General features: G+C 42.2%; 1 protein-coding gene across 2 annotated transcripts in view; it reads left to right on the forward strand.

Moving 5' to 3' along the window:
• Window positions 1-9,904: 9,904 nt before the first annotated feature.
• The window catches only part of LOC144600018 (gamma-aminobutyric acid receptor subunit beta-2), a 103,597-nt gene continuing 85,619 nt past the window's right edge, over window positions 9,905-27,882 (forward strand). The window contains exons 1-3 of one of the 2 annotated variants that reach the window (XM_078411341.1): window positions 9,905-10,650; window positions 10,777-10,868; window positions 12,177-12,244. In XM_078411341.1, coding sequence (XP_078267467.1) covers window positions 10,583-10,650; window positions 10,777-10,868; window positions 12,177-12,244 — 228 coding nt within the window. In that variant the 5' untranslated portion in view covers window positions 9,905-10,582. Of the gene's footprint in view, window positions 10,651-10,776; window positions 10,869-11,471; window positions 11,479-12,176; window positions 12,245-27,882 lie in introns of those variants that run through there. The other variant, XM_078411342.1, reaches the window with a different exon arrangement.

Genomic DNA, 27,882 nt, shown 5'->3' on the forward strand with positions numbered 1-27,882 from the left:
GATGTGTAGGACGGAACTGCAGATGCTGGTTTAAACACAAAATGCTGGAGTAACTCGGCGGGATAGGTGACGTTTCGGGTCGAGACCCTTCTTCAGACTAGACAGGGGAAAGGACAACGAGAGATATAGACAGTGATGTAGAGAGATATGGAACAAATGAATGAAAGATATGCAAAAAAAGTAAGGATGATAAAGGAAATAGGCCATTGTCAGCTGTTTACTAGGTGAGAACGGGAACCTGGTGCGACTTGGGTGGGGGAGTGATGGAGTGAGAGGGAGTGCAGGGGTCACCTGAAGTTAGAGAAATGATTCATGTTCTTGGTCTCATCCCATTTTTAAATGCGAACAGATATTTTATTACTAGGATGGCCACCAACGGTGTATCTACAGAAAAAATACAAGATGGTATTTTAGAAAAGTGACTTGTTTAAAACAAGTTTATGCAGTTCACAAATTGGTAAACCATACCACTCAGGTTGGCCAGGATATCTTAGAAGCGATCCTTCGCATGTGATGTTCTTCGATGCCATAAATCTTCCAAACATTGTCAATTGACCCAGCATCTACAGACTTTTAAGGGTGAACTTAAGGATTTCACCCACCTTGTGTGAAAAAAAGTGCTGAATGAATTGGATCCAAATAGCTACTCTCATGATAATATTATGGCCTCTTGTCCTGGATTCTTCAACAGAAGACATTTTTACCCAACTATTTTGAATTCCTTTATTAATTTATGAAAAATGCTTGACTAATCTTCTGGATTTTTTTGAGGATGTAACAAGTGGAATGGATAAGGGAGAGCCAGTGGATGTGGTGTATCTTAATTATCACAAAGCCTTTGACAAGGTCCCACACATGAGATTAGAGTGCAAAATTAGAGCACATGGTATTGGGGGTCGGATATTAACATGGATAGAGAACTGGTTGGCAGACAGGAAGCATAGAGTAGGAATTAACGGGTCCTTTACAGAGTGGCAGGCAGTGACAAGTGGGGTGCCGCAAGGCTCGGCGCTGGAACTCCAGTTATTTACAATATGTATTAACGATTTAGACGAGGGAATTATATGTAACATCTCCAAGTTTGCAGATGACACAAAGCTGGGTGGCAGTGTGAACTGTGGGGAGGATGCTATGAGGCTGCAGGGTGTCTAGGATAGGTTGGGCAACTGGGCAGTTGCATGGCAGATGCAGTATAATGTGGATAAATATGAGGTTATCCACTTCGGTGGCAAGAACAGGAAGGCACATTACTATGTGAATGGTAGGGAAAAAAACTGCAGATGCTAGTTAAAATCGAAGGTAGACACAAAATGCTGGAGTAACTCAGCGAGTCAGGCAGCATCTCGGGATAGAACGAATGGGTGACGTTTCATGTCGAGACCCTTCTTCAGACTGATGTCAGTGGAGGGAGCGGGCAAATTATCTGAATGGTGTCAGATTAGGAAAAGGGGAGATGCAACGAGACCTGGGTGTGCTTGTACATCAGTCACTGAAGCATGCAGGTACAGCAGGCAGTGAAGAAAGCTAATGGCATGTTGGCCTTCGTTGCGAGAGGATTTGAGTTTAGGAGCGAGGAGGTCCTACTGCAGTTGTACAGGGCCCTAGTGAGACCGCACCTGGAGTATTGTGTGCAATTTTGGTCTCCTAATTTGAGGAAGGACATTATTGGTATTGAGGGAGTGCAGCGTAGGTTCACCAGGTTAATTCCCGGGATGGCAGGACTGACATATGATGAAAGAATGGGTTGACTGGGCTTGTATTCACTGGAATTTAGAAGGATGAGAGGGGATCTTATAGAAACATATAAAAAAATTAAAGGATTGGACAGGCCAGATGCAGGAAAAAATGTTCCTGATGTTGGGGGAGTCCAGAACCAGGGGTCACAATTTAAGAATAAGGGTAGGCCATTTAGGACTGAGATGAGGAAAAACCTTTTTTGTGAATTTGTGGAATTCTCTGCCACAGAAGGCAGTGGAGGACAATTTTCAAGAGAGAGTTAGATTTAGCACTTAGGGCTAAAGGAATCAAGGGACATGGGGAAAAAGTAGAAGCGGGGTACTGATTTTAGGTGATCAGCCATGAGCTGGCTCGAAAGGCTGAATGGCCTACTCCTACACCTATTTTTTCAGTTTTTCTTTTCTATGTTTTCTCAATGTTCACTGCCCAAAGTTAGGAGATGGGTTACAAATAGTAGCAGAGGTTTGAAATAGCATTCAAAGCAAACATATGATACCAAACCAGTTCATAATCTTAAATCTGAGATTAGTGTATTTTTGTTCACCAAAACATTAAAGAAGCTTGGACAAGTGTAGGTAGACGGAGAGAATCAAATATGACTAATGATGTCCATGCTGAAACAGATTTGATGGGCTAAATGCTGAACTCATGCTCTATTTATCTCACTCTTGTAATAAGCCAACAGAACTCATTATGAGTCGGAAGGAACTACAGATGCTGGTTTAAACAGATAGACACAAAATGCTGGAATAACGAAACGTCACCCATTCCTTCTATCCAGAGATGCTGCCTGTTCCGCTGAGTTACTCCAGCATTTTGTGTCTATCTGGAACTCATTATGATTCTGAATGTACAATATATAAGGCCAAAAGATATCTTCTAGAGTTTGATGTCCAAAACTGAACTCAGTGCTCTAGTTCCCATGTAACTTAAATGTCACCTCATCACTTTTTGTGATCACCCTCCCTTGAAACGAAACTCCACATTAACATTTTTTATTACGTTTTTTCACTTTTATTGACCTCTGCAACTTAACCCATTACACCTCCATAATTCCAAGACTCTTACTAATGGAAAAATAAAGTTTTCAGGTTTGACTTTCGATTAGAATGGATGCCATTATAATTCCCCGCATTGAGCTTACTGTGCTGTAATTTTCTTTGGCCTCCTGACCTACATTTCTTTGCAATTTGCTTCTATCTTCAAAAGTAACTGCACCTCCTCTGAATTTACTGTGACCTGCAAAATTGGATATACAAATCTGTATAAATGGACAAAAGTTGAGACCTCAGTACAGAGTCACCTGGAGAATATCCTACTAAACAAAAAACTATTCCTTTTATGCCATTTTTCTGCCTTTTCTCAAGAAAATCTAAAGCATATAATTCTCTATCCTTTAATTTTGTTTCATAATCTCTTGCATTATGACATAAAATGTAAGAATAGAACCCATATGTCACCAATGCACTACAAAGTCTGTTCTACTTAACAGGTTTGCTAACGTTTAGAGCCAACAATGCTAACTTCCCATTTTCACATAAAAGGAATTGTTTTATTGATGCGATTCATCACACTGTTCTGCAACAATTTACACAGTTAGCTTGTTGGTTCAGCTTACACTTGCCTGGTTGCCTTTCAACTCTCCAGTGGTACCATATAATCAATCGCATGCAATGATTTATCTTTGAGCGCTTGCACATATATCTTCTGGTGCTTGCCGAGCACATTTGCTGGGCAGAGATAGATAGATTATCGATTAATACGGGTGTCAAAGGTTATGGGGAGAAGGCGGGAAAATGGGGTTAGGACGGAGAGATAGTTCAGCCATGATTGAATGGGGGAGTAGACTTGATGGGCCAAATGGCCTAATTCTGCTCCTATCACTTATGACCTTATAAGTTAAGTTCCTCCTATTTATTATCTACACACTGTTCTCATAAGACATTTCTCAAAACTTGAATAGGAGGGGCATGATTTGGGGAGCTTCAATGAGACTATAGAATTCATTGGTAAGAAATTTGCTAATAATTAGGCTCAAGTTAAATTAGTAGCACTATAATTCCTCACAACTCAATTATGGGTAAAATGCAGATGGCTGTACATAAGAAAAGGGAGCAGGGGCAGACCATACCACACCTTGCACCTGCTCTACCATTCAATGGCTGATCTCTTCTAACCCTTAACCCCAGTTTTCATTCCGATCCCTTTAAACCTTGATTTCCAGAAGGTCTAAATATCTATTTCATGCTTGAATATATTCAATGACAGCATCCACACCAATGTATAATTCAATTACTTCAATCCTTAAACCAGTTTATAACGTGTATAGGAATTTGTGGACTGTATATCTGTTATTTAGATATAATAACAAAGCATGTTGTTTGTTTCAGCACTATGCTGAAATAGAATGGAAAATTCACCAAGTGCATCTCTGGAGAACATGGATAGGCAATGTTTCAGGTCTGGAAAGTTACCTAGCCAAAATGTCGCCCATCCGCATTCAGCCGAGATGCTGCCTGACCCGCTGAGTCACTCCAGCAATTTGAGTCCTTTATTTTGCCTCCCTCTGCAGTATCAAGAAAAACAGAGCCAGTTACCAGATCTATGGGCTAACAAGAACCTTACCTGCTGCTTTGATGTTGTGGGATTACTTTCTTGATATCCATCAATAGAGCATCAGAGATTTCTTGAAAGTAAATGTTCAGAAGAAAGAAAAACACAAAGTCTTTTGGATCCATTACAAATCCTGGCATCAATTCTATAATTCTCCTATGTAACTGTATCAGGTTATTTTTAACTTTGGTGTAATCATTTTTGGATGATACATCCGTGATGTCAGTAATGCTGCTCATTTCCACCACCATTAAGTTGCTTGATTATCCCGGCTCATCTCATTTGTTGTTGAAAACTTCATTCATCCCTTGTGACGTTAACTATTCCAACATAATCTTGGCTGGCCTCCCTTGCCTTCTGATTGGTAATCTCAAGGTCATCAAAAACTCTGTTGTTCATGTTCTAACTCATAAAAAGATCATTCATCTCCCAACTCTTTACCTACCAACCTGCATGTCAGTTAAATAACATTTTAAAATTCTTATTTTTGTTTTCAAATCCCTCTATGGCCAATGCTTTCCTTATTTCCCAAATCTTCTCTGTTCCAATGAACCAAGGATAATTGAGCATTTCCAATTCTAGTTTCTTGATCCTCCCTAAATTTAATTTATTGTTGTTGGCCATGCTTTCTGCTGCATTCCATATTATAGTTCATAAACTATTCTGCCTCTTTCCCCCTTTATTTTTTTTAAAATCCCTTTTGATCTTTGTGATGTGGTTAGAAATGCATTTGATCACATTCAGGTGTAGTACCTTGGGTACTGGAATAAAAATACATTGCATATTCAGCCGAACCCATCACGACACAGCCCTCCACACCATCAAAAGCATCTACGTGAGGCACTGCCTCAATAGACGGAATCTAACATCTAGAAACCCCAACATCCAGCCCATGCTCTTTTCTTGCTGTTACCATCAGGCAGGAGCAGTTGAAGCCTTAAATCCCACACCACCATGTTCAGGAACAGCTTTACAGCACCCAGCAGGTTCTTGAACTGACCTACACAACCCTAATCCCCCCCTTGGCAACAGGACACCATGGACCACTACTTGCACTACTATGGACTTGTTTTCTAATTGTGTTTTGCACCTTGGTTTTTTTTCCGCAGTCTTTTTTTCACCGTATTGTAAAAACGTATGTGCAATTTATATATGTTACACTTTTGTGTGTTTGCCTGAGTCTATGTGCCTCCGATGCTGTTGCAAGGTTTTCATGTACCTGTACCTCACTGTACTTGTGCATATAACAATAAATGACTTGATAAATAAATGATTGTTTTGGCTAGACTGTGACCTGAACCAGGATCTAAAAGTAGTAAAAGTATGAGGGGCGATAAATGTCAAGTTGTAATGTTTTGTCATCTATTTGATAGTTCCACACCTTTGGACAAAATGTTATCTGACCCAACACAAATGAGCGGGATCTTTTGGTAGCAAAAGCTTTCTATGCTGAGGGTTTTCTTTTCTCACCTTGTTTATCACAGGTGATTCAGTGACACTTCATATGACTTTCATATGAAGAAAGACTGGATAGACTCGGCTTGTACTCGCTGGAATTTAGAAGATTGAGGGGGGATCTTATAGAAACTTACAAAATTCTTAAGGGGTTGGACAGGCTAGATGCAGGAAGATTGTTCCCGATGTTGGGGAAGTCCAGAACAAGGGGTCACAGTTTAAGGATAAGGGGGAAGTCTTTTAGGACCGAGATGAGAAAGTTTTTTTTCACACAGACAGTGGTGAATCTGTGGAATTCTCTGCCACAGAAGGTAGTTGAGGCCAGTTCATTGGCTATATTTAAGAGGGAGTTAGATGTGGCCCTTGTGGCTAAAGGGATCAGGGGGTATGGAGAGAAGGCAGGAACGGGATACTGAGTTGGATGATCAGCCATGATCATATTGAATGGCGGTGCAGGCTCGAAGGGCCGAATGGCCTACTCCTGCACCTATTTTCTATGTTTCTATGACACAGGTGACTTGATGATTCGTCCGGTTATTCAACAAGGTATGATCATGTAACTAACTGGATTACATCCGGCTAACTGTCCATACTGGCTGAATAATTGTTAAAATCAACCCTTTTAAGTCTTCAATACAAACAATTTCAAACACTATAGAGAGTTAGGGTTCAATGTAAGGAATAAATGGCAAGGTCTGGCCTTGTTTAGCTCTTCGTCAAAGCTATGAGGTAACTGGTGTGAATTAAAACTGACCATTTCCATTGGTGAACTGCGCCTCATTTCTGAAATAACAAGCAAAATGACAGCCAAAAACAGGCACAGAATTGCATAAACAAGCACACAATTTGTTCTGCTTGAAAGATTCCTCATTGTGGGTATTGCATTGTGGATAGCCATTCAACTTGAATAAATGGGACAATGAAGCTCTCCAACTTCCATCAATGCTGCACACTGAATGTGTTTCCATTTTGCAATCCGGGAGCCCAAAGACATAACTGAAGACTAGTGTGTTCTTTAATTGGATGGTTTAAATCTCTAAAGATAGACACAGAGTGCTAGAGTAACTCAGCGATTCAGGCAGCATCTCTGGAGACAAAGGATGGGTGACATTCCGGGTTGGGAAATTTCGAACGCCACGCATCCTTTTTCTCCAGAGGTGCTGCCAGACCTGCTTAATTACTCCAGCACTTTGTGTCTATCTTGGGTATAAACCAACATCTGCAGTTCTTTGTTCCTAGCTTTAAATCTCCTTGCAGGTGATTTGTAATTGAATTGCAAAATTCAATCTGAAAAATCTCCCAAAGGTGCTGGGTGCAGGTAACCTCTCAGAAAATAACACGAACTATCTTCTTCTCCCCTTTAAGAGATGGGGAGCGCAAATCCATCTTAAAGAAAGATGAAGAGAAGCCAAATTAATGGCACTAGTGTGAGGGCGATAGGAATCCATGTTAAAACGACACACTCTTCCAACTGATCTTGCAGAATGAGGTTGCGGTTATCAAATTTTATCTCTCTCTCATTTTCAGTGGACGCTGCACTCTGGTGGAATTTTGCAAATATCGAGAGCTGGGTCTAGTCACATTAATTTTTGCGTGTGGCGGCCGCGGAGGAAGAGACATAGTTCTTTAACTCTCCCTCCCATTCCCATACTGACCTTTCTGTCCTGAGCCTCTTCCACTGCCAGTGAGGCGCAACGCAAATTGGAGGATCAGCACCTCATAATTCGCTTGGGCAGTTTCCACGCCAGCGGCAAATTTTGATTTCTCTAACTTCAAGTAACCCTTGTTTTCCCTCTCTCTCCGTCCCTAGTTCTCCAACTTTCACTGTCCTCCTGATTCATTTTACTGATTATATGCCTCCTTGTCACATTCCCCTCAGCTAACAATGAACCATTCTACATTTCCTTGATCGTCGTTTGCTTTGATCTGCTGTTTTCACACCTTATTCTTATCCATATATCTCTCATCTCCCTCTGCCCTGAATTAGTCTGAAGAAGGGTCTCGACCTGAAATGTCACCCATTCCTTCTCTCCAGAAATCAAGAGTCAAGAGTGTTTTATTGTCATGTCCCAGATAGAACAATGAAATTCTTACTTGCAACATCACAACATAGGACACTGAACAATAAACAAGAAAAAAAGTTTGGTGTGTGTATATTATACATATACATACATTTATATACACACATGTGAAAACAAGAATAGTGCAAAAAGAGAAAACCAATGCCACCGTCTATGTAGTTCAGAGCTGCCTGCTCTGTTGAGTTATTCCCTTCATTCTTCTCTTCTCTCCCCTTCCCTCAATTCTTCTCTCCCTCTCCCCTTCCCCCATTCTTCTCTCCTTTCCCTCCATTCTTATCCTCTCCTTTCCCTCCATTCTTCTCTTCCCACCCACGTTTCTTCTCTTCTCTCCCTCCATTCTTCTTTTATCCCCTTCCCTCCATTCTTCCCTTCTCTCCTTTTATTTTCCTCCTCTGCCCGTTCCTCAATTCTTCTCCCATTTCCATATTCTTCTCTTCCCTCCCTCCATTCTTCAATTTTCTTCTCTCCCCTCCCTCCAATCTCCTCTCTCCTTATCCCTCCATTCTTTCCTCTCCCCTTCCCTCCATTCTGTTCCTCCATTCTTCTCTCCCTCGCCCTCTATTCTTCTCTTCTTTCCCTCTCCCTCCATTCTTCTCCTCTCCCCTTCCCTCCATTCTTCTTTCCTCACCCTCCATTCTTCTCTTCTCTCCCTCCATTCTTTTCCTCTTCCCTTCCTTCAATTCTTCTTTTTCCCCTTCATTCTCTTCTCTCCCCTTCCCCATTCTTCCCATCCCTTTCCCTCCATTCTTTACTCTCACCCACCCTCCATTCTTCTCTTCTCTCACTCCATCCCTCTCTCCCTCCATTCTTCTCTACTCTCCCTCTCCATTCTTCTCCTCCCCCCTTCCTTCCATTCTTCTCCTCTCCCTTCCATTCTTCTCCCTCTTCCTCCATTCTTCTCCTCTCCCCTTCCTTCCATTCTTTTCCTCCCCCTCCAGTCTTCTCTTCTCCCCCTTCATTCTTCTCTTCTCTCCCCATCCCTCCATTCGTCACCTTCCCCTTCCTTCCATTCTTCTCTTCTCTTCCTCCATTCTTCTCTTCTCTCCCTTCCTTCCATTCTTCTCTTCTTTCCCTCCATTTTTCTCTTCTCTCCCTTCCTTCTATTCTTCTCTTCTCTCCCTCCATCCTTCTATTCTCTCCCATTCCTTCCATTCTTATCTTCTCTTCCATTCTTCTCCTCTCCCTTCCATTCTTATCTTCTCTTCCATTCTTCTCCTCTCCCTTCCATTCTTATCTTCTCTTCCATTCTTCTCCTCTCCCTTCCATTCTTCTCTTCTCTTCCTCCATTCTTCTTCTGTCCCCTTCCTTCCATTCTTCTCTTCCTCCATTCTTCTCCTCTCCCCTTCCTTCCATTCTTCTCTTCTCTTCCTCCATTCTTCTCCTGTCCCCTTCCTTCCATCCTTCTCTTCTCTTCCTTCCATTCTTCTCCTGTCCCCTTCCTTCCATTCTTCTCTTCCTCCATTCTTCTCTTCTCTCCATTCTTCTCTTCTCTCCCTCCATTCTTCTCCCCCCCCCCACCCCCCTCCTCCCTCCCAATTTCCCGCCTTCAGCCCCGCGTCACGCGACGGGCGAGGGTCGCGCGAGCCCGGCCGTTATTTTTCAATCCGCGACGCGCGCGCGGGGAGAGCGCGAGAGAGAGGGAGCCCGCGCGCGAGGGGGAGGGGGGAGGGGGGGGGGCAGCGACAGCAGATGCAAAATGCAAACAAAAACACCCATCTGCAAATGCATCATAAAAAAACACAAATTGCAACGCCGAAACACATGCAATGGAGTGTTAAAATAAAAATCTTTAACAAAAAGCACCCTCTGCTCCACTCAGAAGGCGATGGACGCGTGTGCCTGCGTGCTGGCGAATATTAATGTGGAGCCAGCCTCCTCCCATCATCGCCGCGGTTTTTGTTTCTCCCCTTCACATCGCTTTCCCCTCCTCCTCCTCCTCCCCCCCTCCCTCCCCCCCCCCCCACCCTCTCACATATTTTTTATTTCCAAAAGGAAGCCTTGCGCGCTGTAAACTGACAGTATCCTCCACAATTTGAAGCAAATCCCCCTTTATATTCTTATTCTTCTTCTCCCCCCCCCCCCCTCCCTCCCCACCGTGAGGATGACGAGCCGGCTGCGAGGATAACGATCTGGAAGCAGCACCATGCGTCAAGATTTTTGCAAGAGACAAGCACGCCGCGTCCTTCCTCCCCGGCGCTTCTCAGACGCTCGCAACATCTAAAGAGAAGGGCTGAAGGAAAAAAACAAACCCCAAACACACACACAAAAAAGGAAGAAAACTGCGTTGAGAACAGCCACAGACATCTTGTTTTCTTCTTCTCCCTCCTCCCTGTTTACTTCTCCCCCCCCCCTTCTCTCTCTCTCTCTCTCTCTCTCTCTCTCCCTCCCTCTGCAACCCTACCCTCTGCTATATTAATTTTATTTTGCATTATTTGCTCTGCACACATCTTCGATGTGAAGGAGGGAGAGGAAAAAAGAAGTGAGGGAAGTGTGCGCAGGCGTCCCCACCTTGGAATTACTGCACTGGTCAGAATAAGTTGCATCTTCTCTCTCTCTCTCTCTCTCTCTCTCTCTCTCCCTCGCTTGCCTTCGCCGGGGTTTGGAAATAAAATATAAATTTGTGTGTAGGGAGAGAGAGAGAACCATCCTACCTTCCCCCCCCCCCCCCCCCCGCGAAAACATCTGCAAACTTAGGGATGCTGAAAAGGGGCTACTTTAGGGCTCTGTCGTTCCCCTTGCTGGTGGCGATGGTGTGTGCACAAAGGTAAGCCACCTCTTCCTTAGCACAATACTCCAGGCTGTATATATATATATATATATATATATATATATATATATGAGCATGTTATTTATCGTTTCTTCTCTTTTTTCCCCCCCTCTCTCCCTCCAGAGTCAATAACCCCAGTAACATGGCATTGGTGAAGGAGACGGTTGACAGACTGCTGAAGGGCTATGACATCCGTCTGAGGCCAGATTTTGGAGGTAATTTTAATGTTGGTGTTAATTATCAGTTGCTTGTGTTTCCCTCACTGAAGGGGTAATGTCATGTTGGTGTCAATATTAGTTCTCTGTCCTTCCCTTATTGAAGCTAAATTTTGGGGTGAGTCTCATGTTGGTGTCAATAATATAGTATTATGTGCTTCCCTTATTGAAGCCAGGTTTTTGGGCTTAATGTCATGTTGGTGTCAATATAGTACTCTGTACTTCCCTTATTGAAGCCAGATTTGGGGGGGGGGGGGGGGTTAATGCAATGTTGGTGTCAATATAGTTTGTGTTTCCCTCAGTGAGGCTAGATTTTAGGGTGAATCTCATGTTGGTGTCTGTGCTCCCTCTCCCCGAGGCCAGATTTTGGGGTGAATATCACGTTGGTGTTAACATTGCTCGTGTTTCCCCCAATTGATTAGATTTTATTGTTGGTGTTAATATCTTGCCTTGTGATTTGTTCTACTGATGCCACATATGGGGGTTAATTTAATTGTTGACGTTAATATATTCCCCTGTGTTTCTTCCACCGATGCTAGATTCTGAGGTTTAATTTCATATTGGTGTGAATATATTTCTTTGTTTCACCCAATGCGGTCAGATTTTGGAGGTAATATCTGGCTAGTGTTTATAATCCTTGCGTTTCCCCTAGATTTGGGGAGTAATTTCATATTGTTCCTCAAGTTCTCCCCTCTGAGGCCATATTTTGGGGTTAAGTTCACGTTGGTGTTAATATTATTTCCTCTCTCCTCTCACCCGTCAGGTCCAGGACGATTTTAAAGTTTATAAAGATGCCCAGTTTGCTCAGGATCCCACTTTTGGTCCCCTCTGTCCCCACCATCTGATGGCGAGACCCCCCCAAAAAACAACTTGTGTTCTTACTTACAACCATACATCCTCTGGTGGTGGAGGGACGTAAAAAAAACCCCACTCAGCCAGCGTATTCAATTAGAACAAGTTGAATGTTTATAAGCGAGACATATTAATGTTAAGTGGGACATTATAATTTTAAGTGAGATATTAATGTTAAGTGAGGCTTTGCTTTGGTGGGGTCAGGGGGTCTCCCTGCCATTCAATCCCAAAACATTGGGCAAGATGTAAAGCAGGTTATCAAATGCGGGTCACATACTGTAACATTACAGGGAACCAGTGCGTTTAGTGTTTGTGATTAATTTGTGGGGAGGGTAGGGAAGAGAAAAAAATGTGCTTTAAATGCAATGGGGCTGTGTGTGTGTTTTTGTTGGGGGGGGGGGATACTACCAGCGGGTTAAAGAGCTGAACGTTGCGGACGGTCTTGTCTGTCTGCAGGTGATCCCGTCCTGGTGGGCATGAACATAGACATCGCCAGTATAGATATGGTGTCTGAAGTCAATATGGTGAGTACTCGGCCTTCCTGCAGCAACTCGCAGGCCGTGGAGCTGACGGCATAAGTTGTTCGCCCGGTGCTGGTGGTGTTTTTTTGCAGCCTGGCGTGTGAAGCATTGGTTGACATTCTTTGCAGCAGCAGCAGCGTTGGCTGCGTGTGTGTGTGCGTGTGTGTATGCGGTGCGAGTGTTGTGCAATGCATGGCCCTGTGGCACGGCCGGGGGTGGGGGGGGGCAAGGGACCGTTCCTCCCTCACCGGCCTTGCGGACCGAGGGCTAGGCAGTCCACCCTCTCGGGCCGGGCCGCGCCGAGTGGTTGCCAGCGATCTCCCTCCCCGCAAAGTGTGCGGGCCGAGGGGACCCCGCCACCGGCCGGCAGCGCCATCTGCTGCTCACCGCTCTCCGCACAACTGTCCAGCTCCCCGCTCACTGCCTGAGCAGCCAGGCGCTCCCGGACCCGCACACTGCCTCCGCACTAAGCACACCTGCCTGCACCTAACCCGCACACTACCTGCCCAGAGCCCGCACACTGCCTGCCCCGAGCCCGCACAGTTGGCCCGGCTCCGCACTATTGCCCCGGACCCGCACATTGTCCCAGCTCCCCGCACAATTGCCCCCAGCTCCTCGCACACTGCCTGCTCCGCACAGTTGCTGCGGCTCCGCACAATTACCCAACTCCCAGCACACTCTTCTCAGCTCCCTGCTCTCCGTCAGCCGCCCCCAGACTCCACAACTGCCCGGACCCGCACACTGCCTCCACTGCCCGCACACTGCTCTCCGCCAGTCGCTCCCGGTCTTGGGTCCCCACAACTGCTGTAGTTCGCCGAACAACTCCCCCGCCCCGCACAGATGCCCAGCTCCCCGCACACACTGTTCTCAACCAGATATACTACTGGGATCCACACAACTGCCCCGGACCCGCATCTTGCTCCCAGCCATCCCAACCCTGGAGCCAGCCCCGCGTAACTGCCCCAACTATCCGCACTGCTCTCAGCTTTGATCGTAATCAATACTTCTATCCGAAAGTGATCGATAAAGACTTGTACAACTCAATTGCGTCGGAGTCCTCTCGCTTTTGTTTGAGGGGGGCAGCTAACAGTAGAGAGGGTGGAACTTTACTCATCTTAGACTGACATCAGACAATTGATCTATTATTCACCTAGAAACTCTTCTAGGAAGCAGGGTGGTCGAATCAAGTTGTATGCATTGGTTATTGTAAATCGTAACTTTGAACAAATATTCAACATGGGTATTTAAAGTATTCTATTGAGTCTGAAGAAGGGTCCCGACCCGAAATGTCGCCTGACCTCCAGAGATGCTGCCTGACCCGCTGAGTTACTCCAGCACTTTGTGTTCTATACTAGTATAAAAGTAACACATCCGATGTTTGACTTGTCAATTTCATTTTGACTTAATTAGTTATTTGGCGGTTTCTTGAAAGTTTGTAAATCGGGGCGTGGGATCCGTTGACTGGCCTGAGGATTTATTTCAAAAGCATAAAATCAAATTAGTTGTGCATAAATGTGTCTATATTGTAAATAAATTTGATATTTGTTACAATATAGAGGATTTTTTCATACTCATTGCAATGTCAAGGTCACCAGATGTGTAGATGTAACTCCGAAGTTGTCTTACTGAATTGGTACTAGCACTAATGCTTTGGTTACCTTGTGGAATAAGGTCGACAAGGACTCCCTTTTACGTCGGTTTTCCCTTCATAACTGACTCTTTGCATTATTTAATCCTTTTAGCTCTATTGCTTAGAGGATCAGTGGGCTGGGGACGGCAAGGTAGGGAGGGGGAGGGGGAGGGCTTGACTCATCGTAGACTGACATTAAAAAATTGGACTAATTTCATTTACTTACCTGAAAAGTCTTTTAAGTAAGTAAGTAATTTATTAGCCAAGTATGTAAAAACACACAAGGAATTTTAGGAAGTGAGATGGTAAAAAAATAAGTTGTACACCATTGTTTATTGTAAATTGTAACTTTGAATAAATATTCAAAATAGGTAATTAGAGTATTACTGTTAATTGAAGTATAATTTTAAATCACACGATTAACAGCGAAGGATTATAGCAGTAATCTTGTTAACGTATCAACAACTGAAGTTATTATCTCCGGAAAAACTTTAAAGTTTTAAATGACGGTTATGTAGGCCACTTTAATGTGACCTCTGACAGTGCCATCTAGTGTTGCAGTGTTATGTATTTATAAGATTAGCAGCAGCTGTTGAATCGGGGGCAGTCAACAGGAAGAACAATTAAAGTACTTTTTTTCTATCTTTATTCATTAGTTTGCTTTAAGATTTATATGGGAATTTAAAATATGTTTAAAAAACAAGAAATTACACTAGGATATAACTATATAATTTTCCATTGCATTTTGTCATTTTATTTTGTTCAACTTTTTCTTCCACCTTATTTCACTTACAGTTATTGCCTCATTAGGTGCTTCAAATCTTTCTTGTAACCTCATTCTGTATAAATTTCATAATTAACAAAAAAAGAGTTAATGAGCTATTTGTATTATGATGCACATGGATACATGAGCAATACTCACATAACGTCTTGTTATCAGCCTTTACATTGATACTGCCTCAGTTCATCCTGTTAGTTTTTTTTAGTGGTTGCATTTGAAGCCAGGTATGATGTCCCGCTGAGTTTCTTTTGGGATAGATAATAAACATTTTGATACCAATTTGTTTGCTGCCTCTTGAGGCGTTTCGTGCACAAAGTAGTTCTGTACCTTTAACAAGATAAAAGGGAATGTTTGATTATTCGCCCATTTGTCGGGAGAATAACGTGGGAAGACTGATTTTGTTAATATTATTGGATGCACTATATTTTTTTCTAGAAATTACTGAGATACTCAATTAGTTTATGTCTGGGAATACATTTGCTGATCAAGTCTCGCTTAAATTAAATCAACTATCCTTAACACATGAATAAAAGGGTACATATAGGTCCATCGAACACCCTGGTTACAAACAGCTTGCAAAGAATTAAAGTGGAAAATAAATCCAAGTTGCAAGATTAATCCTTTTAGTGGTATTTGTTACCTTATATTCATTTCCTTTTAATCTTTACTCATTGTTATGAGAGTACAGGTTGATTAATACAGGTGTGAGAGGTTTTGGGGAGAAGGCAAGAGAAATGGAGTTCGGAGGGAGAGATAAATCAGCCATGATTGAATGGTGGAGTAGACTTGATGGGCCGAATGGCCTAATTTTACTCCTATTCCTTATGACCTTATGAGAGTTTTGCCTTTGGATGTTTATTAGTTTATAACTTGTAGTTTGATTATAACTCTTGAATATTCTGACAGAGAAAATGTCATTCCAATAACATCTGACATCACTGATCATGCATTAATATGAAATGTAACTGATTCTGCAGCATTTCACATATGTATTGCAAATGTGAACCTAATGTACTTGCAAAAAGGCAATTTAGGGTTTTTTCTCAAAAAGAGAAAAATTATTTCTCTTATTTTCAAACAATTCTATTTTTCTGTTTGGATTCCAATATAATAACACTGTTCACACAGAGGGTGCTGGGTGCATGGAATGAGCTGCCAGAGGAGGTAGTTGAGGTACTATAACAGCATTAAAAAACCCATTTGGTTAGGTATATGAAGAGGAAAGGTTTAGAGGTTTATGGGCCAAACGCAGGGAAATGGGACTAGCTTAGATGGGGCATCATGGTCAGCATGGACGAGTTGGGCAGAAGGGTCTGATTCCGTGCGGCATGACTCTATAACAATGTTATTAGTCTGACCTTTTTATGAAAACTCTTATCTCTCTGCTAGTAGGATGTTATTGTAAATCAAGGGCAAATCAAATGTTAGTATGTTTGTAAGAGTTAATAAGGTTACAACATGGATTTCTGTAGATTCCTGACCATTTGAACCACAATTTAATATTAACATTTATTTAACATTTTTTGTTTCCATTTTTTCATGTAATATAAAACTTGCTTCTGTGATCATTGGGAGTTAAAAATAGTAGGGTAGGATACCAAACCAAGAATGCAGTAGCCCTTGGGAAGTCAATCTTTTAGCAAACCAGAAAGGAACACCAACATAAAGGAATTCTTGAAATAAGCAACTTTGAAGTTGGCCATTTAGCTGATGGCAAATAGGTGACCCATTTTATACCATGCCAACTATTTTTCCAAATTAAAATTGAACAGAATGTGAAATAGATTGCCAGCTTGTTGAGACCTATGTCAGGCCATCAGCAAAATGAATTTCTGAATGTCTTTTTCAAATCGGAGCACCTTAATTCCTGACAAAGCATCACCATTTTGTGAGATGTCTTTGATATTTTCTATTTCAAATATTTTTATATCTAAAAAACTGGGTATATATCCGCATCATTGACTTCATTAACTTCACCACCAATTTCCACCTTGCTCTCAAATTCACTTGGACCATCTCCGACATCTCCCTCCCTTTTTTTGATCTCACCGTTTCCATCACAGGAGAAAGACTATTGATTGATGTCTATTACAAAGCCATTGACTCCCACAATTATTTCAACTACACTTCTTCCCACCATGCTTCCTGCAAAGACTCTATCGCCTACTCCCAATTCCTCCGTCTGCGCTGCATCGGCGCCCAAGATGAGGTGTTCCATGCCAGGACATCCGAGATACCCTCATTCTTTAAGGAATGGGGGTTTCCCTTTTCCATCATAGATGAGGCCCTCACACGTCTCCTCGGTACACCGCAGCTCCGCCATTGCTCTCCCTCCCCCTCCCACTAGTCGCAACAGGGACAGGGTCCCCCTAATCCTTACCTTTCACCCCATCAGCCGTCGCATACAAAACATAATCCTCCAACATTTTCGCCACGTCCAATGGGATCCCACCACCAGCCACATTTTCCCATCTCCACACCTTTCCGCCTTCTGCAGAGACTGTTCCGTCTGCAACTCTCTCATTAACTCATTCCTTCCCACCCAAACCATCCCCTCCCCAGGTACCTTCTCTTGCAACCGCAGGAGAGCAACACCTGTCCCTATGCCTCTTCCCTTGACTCTGTCCAGGGACCCCGACAGTCCTTTCAGATTAGGCAGAGGTTCACTTGCACCTCCTTCAACCTCATCTACTGTATCTGTTGTTCAAGATGGACTCATATATCGGTGAGATCAAACGTAGACTGGGGCGATCGTTTCACTGAACACCTTTGCTCAGTCCGCCTGGACCAACCTGCGCTCCTGGTTGCTAAACACTTTAATTCCCCTTCCCATTCCCACACTGACCTTTCTGTCCCAGGCCTCCTCCAGTGTTAAAGTGAGGCTAAACGCAAACAGCATCTCATATTTTGCTTGGGCAGCTTACAACCCAGGGATATAGTAACCCTTGCATTCTCCATCCCTCCCCCACCCAAGTCACACCAGCTTTTCGTTCTCACCTAGCTCCAGCTAACAAATTACCTGTTTCCTTTATCATTGTTACTTTTTTTGCATATCTTTCATTCATTTGTTCTATATCTCTCTACATCATCATCTATATCTCACAATTCCCTTTCCCATGACTTTCAGTCTGAAGAAGGGTCTCGACCCGCAACATCACCCATTCCTTTTCTCCAGAGATGCTGCTGGTCCTGCTGAGTTACTCCAGCATTTTGTGTCTATCTTCGGTTTAAACCAGCATCTGCAGTTCCTTCCTATATATTCTGCATGCTAAATTTATAAGGCATTTAGTTTCTGTAGTCGCTATAAATATTACATAAACTCTTCTCACTTTTGTTACATACCAAATCACCACTTTCCTTACAAATATCAATATGATGATATTTTTCTTCCAAACATTTTATAATGCAGTGTGCTTGTCACTAGCAGGAATAGTTATTTTGATTTTTATATTTTGTTGAAAGTGAACACTTTCACATGAGTGAAGAAATCCAGATGACATTCTGGAGATTTTCAAAACTTAAAAGTCAGTTTGATGTGCCATTTGACTCCAAACTAATCTTGGTCATTTGCTCATCAAAAGTTATATTGAAGACTGAAGAAATGTAATACAAATTTACATCAGAGCATTTGAATTTAATGTTTACTGTGGAATTTTAAAAAAAATGTCTCTAATGCAAATCGATTTGTGCCTCTTTTGATAAGGCACTACATATCCCATTGTGTCACTTGTTAAGCAGAATTCCAGAATTTCTAGAATTGTGGAAGACACCAATTCATGAATTCAGGTAGAAGTCCTGAGTATTTAGTTTTTCAGTTCCATCGATTTAATCCATTGTTTTGATGCAGCTGATGTTAATTTATTTGAAATTTTAATTCACATCAGACGTGCAGGTCCACAAGGTTTTGTGTGTCTTTTGTCAATGCAGCTACAGAATATTTGCAACCCTGCTAATCCGAAAAAAAACCTATTGTGACACAAGAGATTAAATTGTAGAATTATAACCTGAATTTTCTAACAATAATATTTTACGATTATTTTGTAAATTTGACTGATAAAAGTATAAGGTTGACATTCTGTGTGCTTATTTTGTACTGGTATGTTTCATTACTTGTTTTTCTGCGATGAGATCTGCATTGTATGCTTTTTGTTGTGTTACAAATGTTGGGCTTTACATATCTGGTACATAAAATGCAAGTTGTTGTTACAATGTTAATCTTTACCTCAGCTTAAGCTTTCCACAATGCCAACATAGATCTTTTGTTTCTCTGGATATTCCAAAGGTTAGGATTTGAGTTTCATTCTTGAAGGTTAGGATTTTTTGATGATAACGAAGTGTACATTTTGTACCTTTCCTTAACTGCCTCTTCCATACTTCTGAAATTCAGTATAGTACAGACATGGATCACATAAAATGAATGCCCTTTGAAGGTATTCTTACTAGAGGCAGTATTAGTGGAATGGTTTGTAATGAATTAAATCAGTGTTACATTTAAAAATATATAATTTTGGAAATGTTCTTACACTGGAAAATTGGAAAATGTGTTAACATATAAGGGACACCAGTGTTAGTGACTAATCAGCAATCTGTTAGAAGAACTCAGTAGGTCCGACAGCATATATGGAGGGAAATGGACAGATAATGTTTTGGGTTGGGAGTCTTCTTAAGCAGTTTAAAAAAAAAATCAAGATTCCAGCATGTGCAGTCTCTTGTGTGTACATTAGTAAATAATCAGGTATGTAAAATTGTCTGTCTTTATTAACTTTGAGCGAGAACAATTACAGTGGTGGTCATTTCTCTCCAGTATTTTGAGAAGCTACCAGTCAACCATGTTTCAAGCATTGAGGAGGCAGGGATCATTGCCGCCCAGTAGATCATGAATGTTAAAGCTGTGTTTGAAATCTTGAACTTCAAACATTGCTTCTGAGACAGTTAAAGGCTGTAGTGGCATATTGATGGCAATCATAAATTTTATCTTTGATTTTTGCATTCACAACACAATAAATTAACTATGTTTTCTATCGTCTTGCTGTGGCCCTTTTGATGTAGTGGGGGCAGATTGGTAGAAGATGCCTGTGGATATAGTGTCTAAGAAATTTTGTTGATTTCTGCATTATATTCCATGCCTTTGAATTTTCTTCTCTCAGCTATTGCTGCTTTTGCACCTTCGGCGAGGGAAACAATATATGAATGGTAGGACAGCATCTTTTTCCCATCTAACCCTATTCTCTAAAACGTGCTTCAGTCTTATGCTACTTCAGGAGTTACCTCAGTGTATCAGGACAGGCAACTCAGAAATACTTTAGATTCCTTGATTGCCATTATTTTCACTTTTTTTTTGATCAGAATTTTGAGAAACGTGACAGATTAAAAACAGAAAATAATTGGATGTTAAACATGTTTCATGAAAATCTAAATCACCTTGCATGACTTTTTTCATTTAGCTTCTCAGGATAACGCTGTCTTGTATTTGAACAGTAGTTTGCATATGACATATTCAACTGAATAACGTGGAGCAGGAACATTACAGTGAAAGGATATACGATAGGTACAGCCACTTTTGTCACTATTGTCTTTCATCCCTTCCACATTCTATTTCTCTGCCACTAACTTCAGCTAATTCCTAATAGTATTGAAGGTTTAAATATGTCAATATTGGTACCAAATTTCATTTCATAATGACCTTTTGGCTATATGTGACTATCTTGCTTGTCTGACTTTCTTCCTCAGTAAGATCAGTGACTGTCTTGCTTGTTTGGTTTATCTGCTGATGAAACACTCACCCAAGCCTTTATCACTTCTGCACTTTGACTACCCCTAGCTGACACTTTGCATTTTATCCTCCGTAAAATTGTCATTTAAACACTGCTGTCCTCACCTAACTTCCAACTAATGTGCATCACAACTGTATGCAGTTTTGGTCGCCCCGTTTACAGGAAGGATGTGGATGCTTTGGAGGGGTTGCAGAAGACATTTACCAGAATATATTCTGGATTGCAGGGTATTAGTTATAAGAAATTGGACAAATTGAAATTGTACTCTCTGGAGCTTCGGGGGTTGGCATAGATAGTAAGAAATCTTTTCCCAGGGAGTAAATATCAAAAAATAGAGGACAGAGCTTAAGGTGAGAGGGGCAAAGTTTAAAGGGGACATTCAGGGCAAGTATTTTTACACAGAGTGATGGGTGCCTGCAACTCCCTGCCAGGGATGGCGGTGGTGGAAGTAGATGTGATAATGGCGTTCAAGAGGCTTTTTGATAGGTATATTGATATGCAGGGAATGGAGGATATGTTTTTCACGGAGGCAGAAGGGATTAGTTTAACTTGGCATCATGTTTGGCACAAACATTGAGGGCAAAAACTCTGTTCTATGTTCATTGTCATTCATTGCATCCTAATGAAGTAAAGCCTCTTTTATAAATTTATGATCCCTCCATGGCCTTGTCCAGACAGCTAAGTCCAGTAAGATGTAGAAACAGGGCTTAAAATACCACACACAAGGAACTGCAGTTGCTGTCTTACAGAAAAGGACGCAAAGTGCTGGAGTAACTCAGCGGGTCTGGCAGCATCTTTAGAGAACATGAATGGATGATGTTTCAGATCGTGATCCTTCTTCAGATTGATTGTAGTGGGGGCGGGTAGAGAAGAAAGCTGGAAGAGAGGATGGGCCCGACAAAGCCTGGCAGGTAATAGATTGAGACAGATGAGGGGGGCTGTGATAGGCCGATGGTTCGACAAAGCCCAGAGATGAAAAGACAGAAGTTATGAGACAATAGGATTGAAGAGATGTGAATTCTGAAGCTAGAGGAAGGAAAGTAATGGGGAGAGGAGAAATAGATACGAGGCCAGGTGGGGCACAGGGGTGTGTGTGGAGGGGGGGGGGGGGGGGGGGGGGGAAGAAGGGGGAGGGCTTTGAAATGACCTAAAATGAGCAAATTCAATGTTCATTCTGTTGGGTTGCAAGATACCCAACTGGAATATGATGTGCTGTTCATCCAGTTTGCATTTGGCCTCACTCTGTCAAAGGAGGAGGCCCAGGACAGAAAGGTCAGCATGAGAAGGGGAAGAGAAGTTAACCGGAGATCAGTAGGCATTGGCGGACTGACCACATGTGTTCAGCGAAATGATCACCAAGTCTGTGCATGGTCTTGCTGATGTACAGGAGACCACATTGAGTAGGTGAGGTTAGAGGAGGTGTACGTGAACCTGTGTCTCACCTGGAAGGACTGCTGGGGTCCTTGAATAGAGGTAGGGGATGAGGTGTAGGGTTGCAGTGGAAAGAGTTGGTTGGGTTGGAAGTAATGGGTGAACCAAGGAGTTGTGGAGGGAGCGGACTGCGGAAGGCGGAGAGGGGTGTGTAAAGGAAGATGCAACTCGTGGTAGGTTGAAGTTGGAGATGAAGGAAATGTTGAAGATTGATGTGCTGGATGTGGATGCTGGTGAGGTGAAAGGTGACAACCAGGCTTCCGTCTGCGGAACTATTCTCTGTCAACTATTCTTTTCCGTCTGCGGGGAGGGGGAGCAAGAGCAGAACTACGGGACACAGAGGAGACGCGGGTAAGGATGCATCTATGACAGCAGGTGGAAACCACGTTTACGAAAGAATGAGGACATCTGAGATGTCCTAGAATGGAATGCCTCATCTTTAGAGCAGAAGCGGTGGTAATGGAGAAAGACAGAGAGAACAAGAAAGGGGGGAGAGGTGTCAGAGATAATCCAAGTGAATTTGAAGGCAGGGTGGATGTTAGTGAGAATGTTAGGAGGTAGCCCCGATGCAGTTATCGATGTAGCAGAGAAAGAGTTGGAGGATGGTGCCAGTATACGTTTGGAACAAGAACTGCTCAACATAACGTCAAAAAGGCTGGAGCCTACTTTCAGCTCTACTCAAGGGACAAAACTTCCCTTCCCAGATATGAATTTGAATAATTGACTACTATCGATCCTCAGTTTAATTTAGAGATGGAAAGAGGCACTTGGGCCACGGGCCCACGTCGACCATCGATCACCCGTTCACACTAGTCCTATGTTATCCCGTTTACTCATCCACTTCCTACACACTAGGAGCAATTTACAGAGTCCATTATTGCTACAAACCTGCACATCTTTCGGATGTTGGACGAAACCAGAGCGCCTGGAGGAAACCATGCAGTCACAGGGAGAACGTGTAAACCCTATACAGGTAGCACCTGAAGTTAGGATGGAACCCAGGTATTTGGCGCTGTGAGGCAGCAGCTCTACCAGCTGGGCTACTGTGCCTCCCTGTCTAGCAGGAACTTCTGCTACAGCCTATTTGCTTGTCTTTTACTCTGTCAGATGTTTTATTTGATGTGCTTCAGCCGGTCACTGAAGGCTCTCTAATGTTTACTTCCACTGAGAGGTCTATTGAGTACAACATTAAAACGTAACCTAACCATGGCCAATCTGAACCTGACCCAACCAAGAATTCTTTTTTTTTCTGTAAATTTTTCTCAGAAGAAATTCTGAAGAAGTCTGAAGAAGGGTCTTGACCCAAAACATCACATCTTCCTTTTCTCCAGAGATGCTGCCTGACCTGCTGAGTTACTCTAACATTTTGTGTCTATCTTCGGTGTAAACCAGCATCCGCAGTTCCTTCCTACACGTTATTGAAATGCTATTCATTTGCTTGCAAATACAACACAGTACGTATGCAATATCGCTAAGCAAAACATCCAAACTTGGATTAAGGACTGAGCTGCTTTGGAACAATTTCGAGGTTTTATCAAAATGTTTGTCTGACCTTGAACCCAATAACTTCCCTTATTGATGGTACTGCTACTCTTGTATTATTCCTTGATAGATCACAATAAGGCAAAGAGGGGATTGGCTTTAGATTGTTTGAGCTGAGGTGTTGCTCTTCACACCCACAACCGCCAAATGTTGGTGACAAGGGATGAGGTGTATCTTTGGAGACGTCAGGGCAGGCCAAGAGTAATACCAAGGGCACCAAAGGTAAAGCTGGAAATCTTTACTGAGATTCAGATAGAAAAGGTTGCGCAGCAAATAATACGAAGTACAGTGAAGGCAAATTATTAAACTGCATCCAAAAACTGGGAATTAATAATTGAGAACCAGATGATTTGAAAGCCAGGAAAACGACTGAACAACTGTATAAACTGCAAGAAAATCTGCAAATTGTTTATATTGGACAGTAGTAACTTTTTCAGTCTTTTTCAGGGGGTGAAATAGCATTTTTGACTTATTAAATAAAATTTTAATGATTGTATACAACTATAGCTCATAACTTCAGTCTTGCATATTTTATCATTTTAAAATTCCCATGCTCTGTAAACCGGTGGGAACGAGTGGGGATTGGAGGCATCACAGTTGGCTGGACGTGGTTTGTGTGCTGTATATTTTTTTAATCTGTAGAGTGTGATCAAAGAAATCATCAGAGTTGATGCTGTAAATCATGCTGTAAATGGCAATTAATTGACAATCTTAAGAATATTGCTTTTTGCTAATCAGCTATTTATAATCAATAATAATAAAGTGACTATACTGCACTGCATTGCTTGCAATGGAAATCAATATTTGAAAATGTAGAATGATACCAAAATATTGGTGTTATTGTTTAACTGTACATGTTATATGTGATTAACTCTGCATAATTTTAATTGCCCTATTTTGTACTGAATGGAGAAAAAAGTATTTTGATTTGATAGGCTGGAACCTGTACCGAGAGGGAAGAGCTATTGTTAGCAATGGCTCCCAGTAGAAAAGCTTTGACAATTCAGATAATTAGGGCAGCATACAAGTTTTAAGTGAGAAAGATACATTTTAATGGAAAAATTCAAAACCCATTGGTTGTTACTAAGATTGCTGCATTGATGAACTGCATCAGTAAATAAAACCAATTCCAGAAAGAAAGATTAACAGAATATAAAATTGGGTATCTTAGGGCATTAAATTAATGGCAAAAATAGAGATAGATTGCTTTGCTGTTGACCTAGTAACTGCTAAAGTGTAGGAAAATAAGTGCAGATGCTGGTACAAATCGAAGGTATCACAAAATGCTGGAGTAACTCAGTGGGTCAGGCAGCATCTCAGGAGAGAAGGAATGGGTGACTTTTTGGGTCGAGACCCTTCTTCAGACTAATGTCAGGGGAGGGGGCGGGACAAAGAAAGGATGTAGTGGGAGACAGGAAGACAGTGGGAGAACTGGGAAGGGGTAGGGGAAAGAGAGGGACAGAGGAGCTATCTAAAGTTAGAGAAATCAATGTTCATACCACTTGAGTGTAAGCTGCCCAAGCGAAATATGAGGTGCTGTTCCGCCAATTTGCGGTGGGCCTCACTATGACAATGGAGGAAACCCATGAAAGAAAGGTCAGACTGGGAGTGGGAGAGGGAGTTGAAGTGCTGAGCCGCCGGGAGATCAGGTTGGTTAAGGCGGACTGAGCGATGGTGTTGAGCAAAACGATCGCCAAGCCTGCGTTTGGTCTCGCCGATGTAGAGAAGTTCACATCTGGAACAGCGGATACAATAGATGAGGTTGGAGGAGGTGCAGGTGAAACCTCTGCCTCACCTGGAAAGACTGTTTGGGTTCTTCGATGGAGTCGAGGGGGGAGGTAAAGGGACAGATGTTGCATCTCCTGCGGTTGCAGGGGAAAGTACCTGGGGAGTGGGTCGTTTGGGTGGGAAGGGACCAGTGGACCAGGGAGTTACGGAGGGAACGGTCTCTGCTGAAAGCAGAAAGGGGAGTAGATGGGAAGATGTGGCCAGTAGTGGGATCCCGTTGGAGGTGACGGAAATGTTGGAGGATAATTTGTTGTATACACTGGCTGATGGGGTGGAAGGTGAGGACAAGGGGGACTCTATCCTTGTTACGAATGGGGAGAGGGGGAGCAAGAGCGGAGCTGCGGGATATAGAGGAGGCCCTAGTGAGGGCCTCATCTATAATGGAAGAGGGGAAGCCCCGTCTCCTAAAGAATGAGGACATCTCTGATGCCCTATTGTGAAACATCTCTTCCTGGGCGCAAATGCGGCATAGACGGAGGAATTGAGAGTAGGGAATAGACTTTTTACAGGAGACAGGGTGGGAAGAAGTGTAGTCAGCTAAAGATTGTTTGCTTGAATGTAGAGCAGGGAATTATTGGGAAGATCATTTTGAAAGGACAGATATAGAGAAAGACAAATAGCTTGGAGTGAAGAATGATTTGGCCCAGAAAAGCAGGGATTAATGGTGCAGATGAGAGATCAGAGTGACAAAATAAACATTTGTTAGTGGTTCAAATGTTTCCAATGACAAGCACATGGTTGGATAAGAATAGCTTGCAAGAAGGTAATGCAGAAGTTATGAGGGACTTCAAATTCAAAACGACCAGAGAAATCAAATTGGCAAAAATAATTTAGGCTTTTGAACATACTTGGAACAGTTATTTGGAGCAATGCATTGTAGAATCAAAAGGACTGGCGTGATAGATTTTACTTAATGAGACGGTTAATTGGTAATGGATCCCCTTGTAAAATGTTGCCTTAGCATGATAGAATTATGTATGCAATTATTAAGAAACAGATCAATTGGAGAGCAGATTCATGAATATTGGCAAACATTTAAAGAAATACAGAATTCCCAGCAAATGAATAGATTGCTACTAGAACTTAAGGGCTTGAGTTGTAAGGAGAGGCTGGATAGGCTGGGACTATTTTCCCTGGCCCCTGAAAGGCAACCTTATAGAGGTATACAAAATCATAAAAAATTGAATGGTCAGTCTTTTTCCTAGGATAGAGCAGTCCAGATCTGGAGGGGATAGGTTCAAGGAGAGAAGGGAAAGATTTAAAACAGACCTGAAGGGCATTTTCTTCATGCAGAGTGTGGTGTGTTTAGGGAATAAACTGCCTGGGGAAACTGTAGAGGTGGGTACAATGAGTACAAGCTTAGAATCGTTATTGGACAGGAAAGGTTTACAAGGGCATTGGCTGAATGCAGATAAATGGATCGAGTATAATTATAACTCCTGATTGGCATGGATGGGTTAGGCCAAAGGGCCTCTCTCCGTGCAGAATGATTTAAAATGAGGAATAAAAACTTCATAACAAATTAATCTCACCTTGGCTAAAGAGGTTAATTAATATTGTTAGAGTAACAGAAAAATACTGATAAAGTTGCCCAAGAGTGACAAACCTGCGAATTGGAAGAGCTTTAGGAAGCAAGCCAATGGGGGCGGGGGGGAGAAGGAGGAGAGGGTGCTGCACCAATGCAGGAGAGGTTTGGGTCCAATGGGTCCACTTGGTCTAGTAAAAAAACAAATGTCTCCTGTAGAAGACAGGAATTTAAAACAAAATTTAAGAGAAATTTAAAACAAAAAGCAGTAACAAATTGGCTGAGGCATTTTTGTTTTCACTGCAGAAGACATGTTAGTGGAAGAAGGGAAGATGAATCTAGAGTCTAATGAGGAGGAAAAAGTTATAGAGTTACAGAGTTATCTTCTCTTAGGAAATGAGGCTGGGAAAGTGATTGATGTGTCAGTACAGGAGCACTTTGGGACCAGTGAACCTAATTCTTAATTTCAAGAAAGTCAAGGAAAAGGGCAGGTCCTGTTCCCAAGTTATGTCCTAAATTGGGCAAAGGCCAATCAGACATGAACTCGCAAAAAATGATTGAGAGAGGATATTTGCAGGCTATGACGTAAGGGGGGAGATTGTTGGGCAGAGATGTCAAAATCCAGCCAGGTTTGCCTTGTTTTGTTCAAATCTCTCATGAAACACCTGAAAGACGGCTGCAGGTCCTACATATCTTAAATAATATTCTACACTGCTGATTTGTTACTATTTGTTAGCGTCAAAGTAAACACCAACAGTAACATTACACAATCTGGCTACTTCAGGCAGTTCAACCGATCAATAAATTTTCCTTTCATTAATCTTTTTTTGTGAAATCAGCCAATAGCACGTAATCAGATTAATCAAAACTGCTGCAAAGAGAAACATTAGGAGAGTTGAAGACCAGAAAAAAAAGGCATCCAAAACTCCCATGTTTAACAGCTCATTCAAATCTCAATCTTCTTGACTCAAGAATAACAATTCCAGCTTCTTCCATCTAATTTTACAGTTGAAATCCCTCATCCTCGGAATATTTCTGGTAAATTCTTTCCACGACCACTTTAGGACCTTTGTATCCTTCCAAAAGCTGGGCACAATGCTCTGGTCGATCTTCTCTATTAACTTATTCAATCAGGTCAGTCATACACGATTTGCTTTCATGTAGCAAATC

Source organism: Rhinoraja longicauda, chromosome 14, assembly GCF_053455715.1.
Source record: "Rhinoraja longicauda isolate Sanriku21f chromosome 14, sRhiLon1.1, whole genome shotgun sequence".
Classification (NCBI taxonomy): Eukaryota; Metazoa; Chordata; class Chondrichthyes; order Rajiformes; family Arhynchobatidae; genus Rhinoraja; species Rhinoraja longicauda.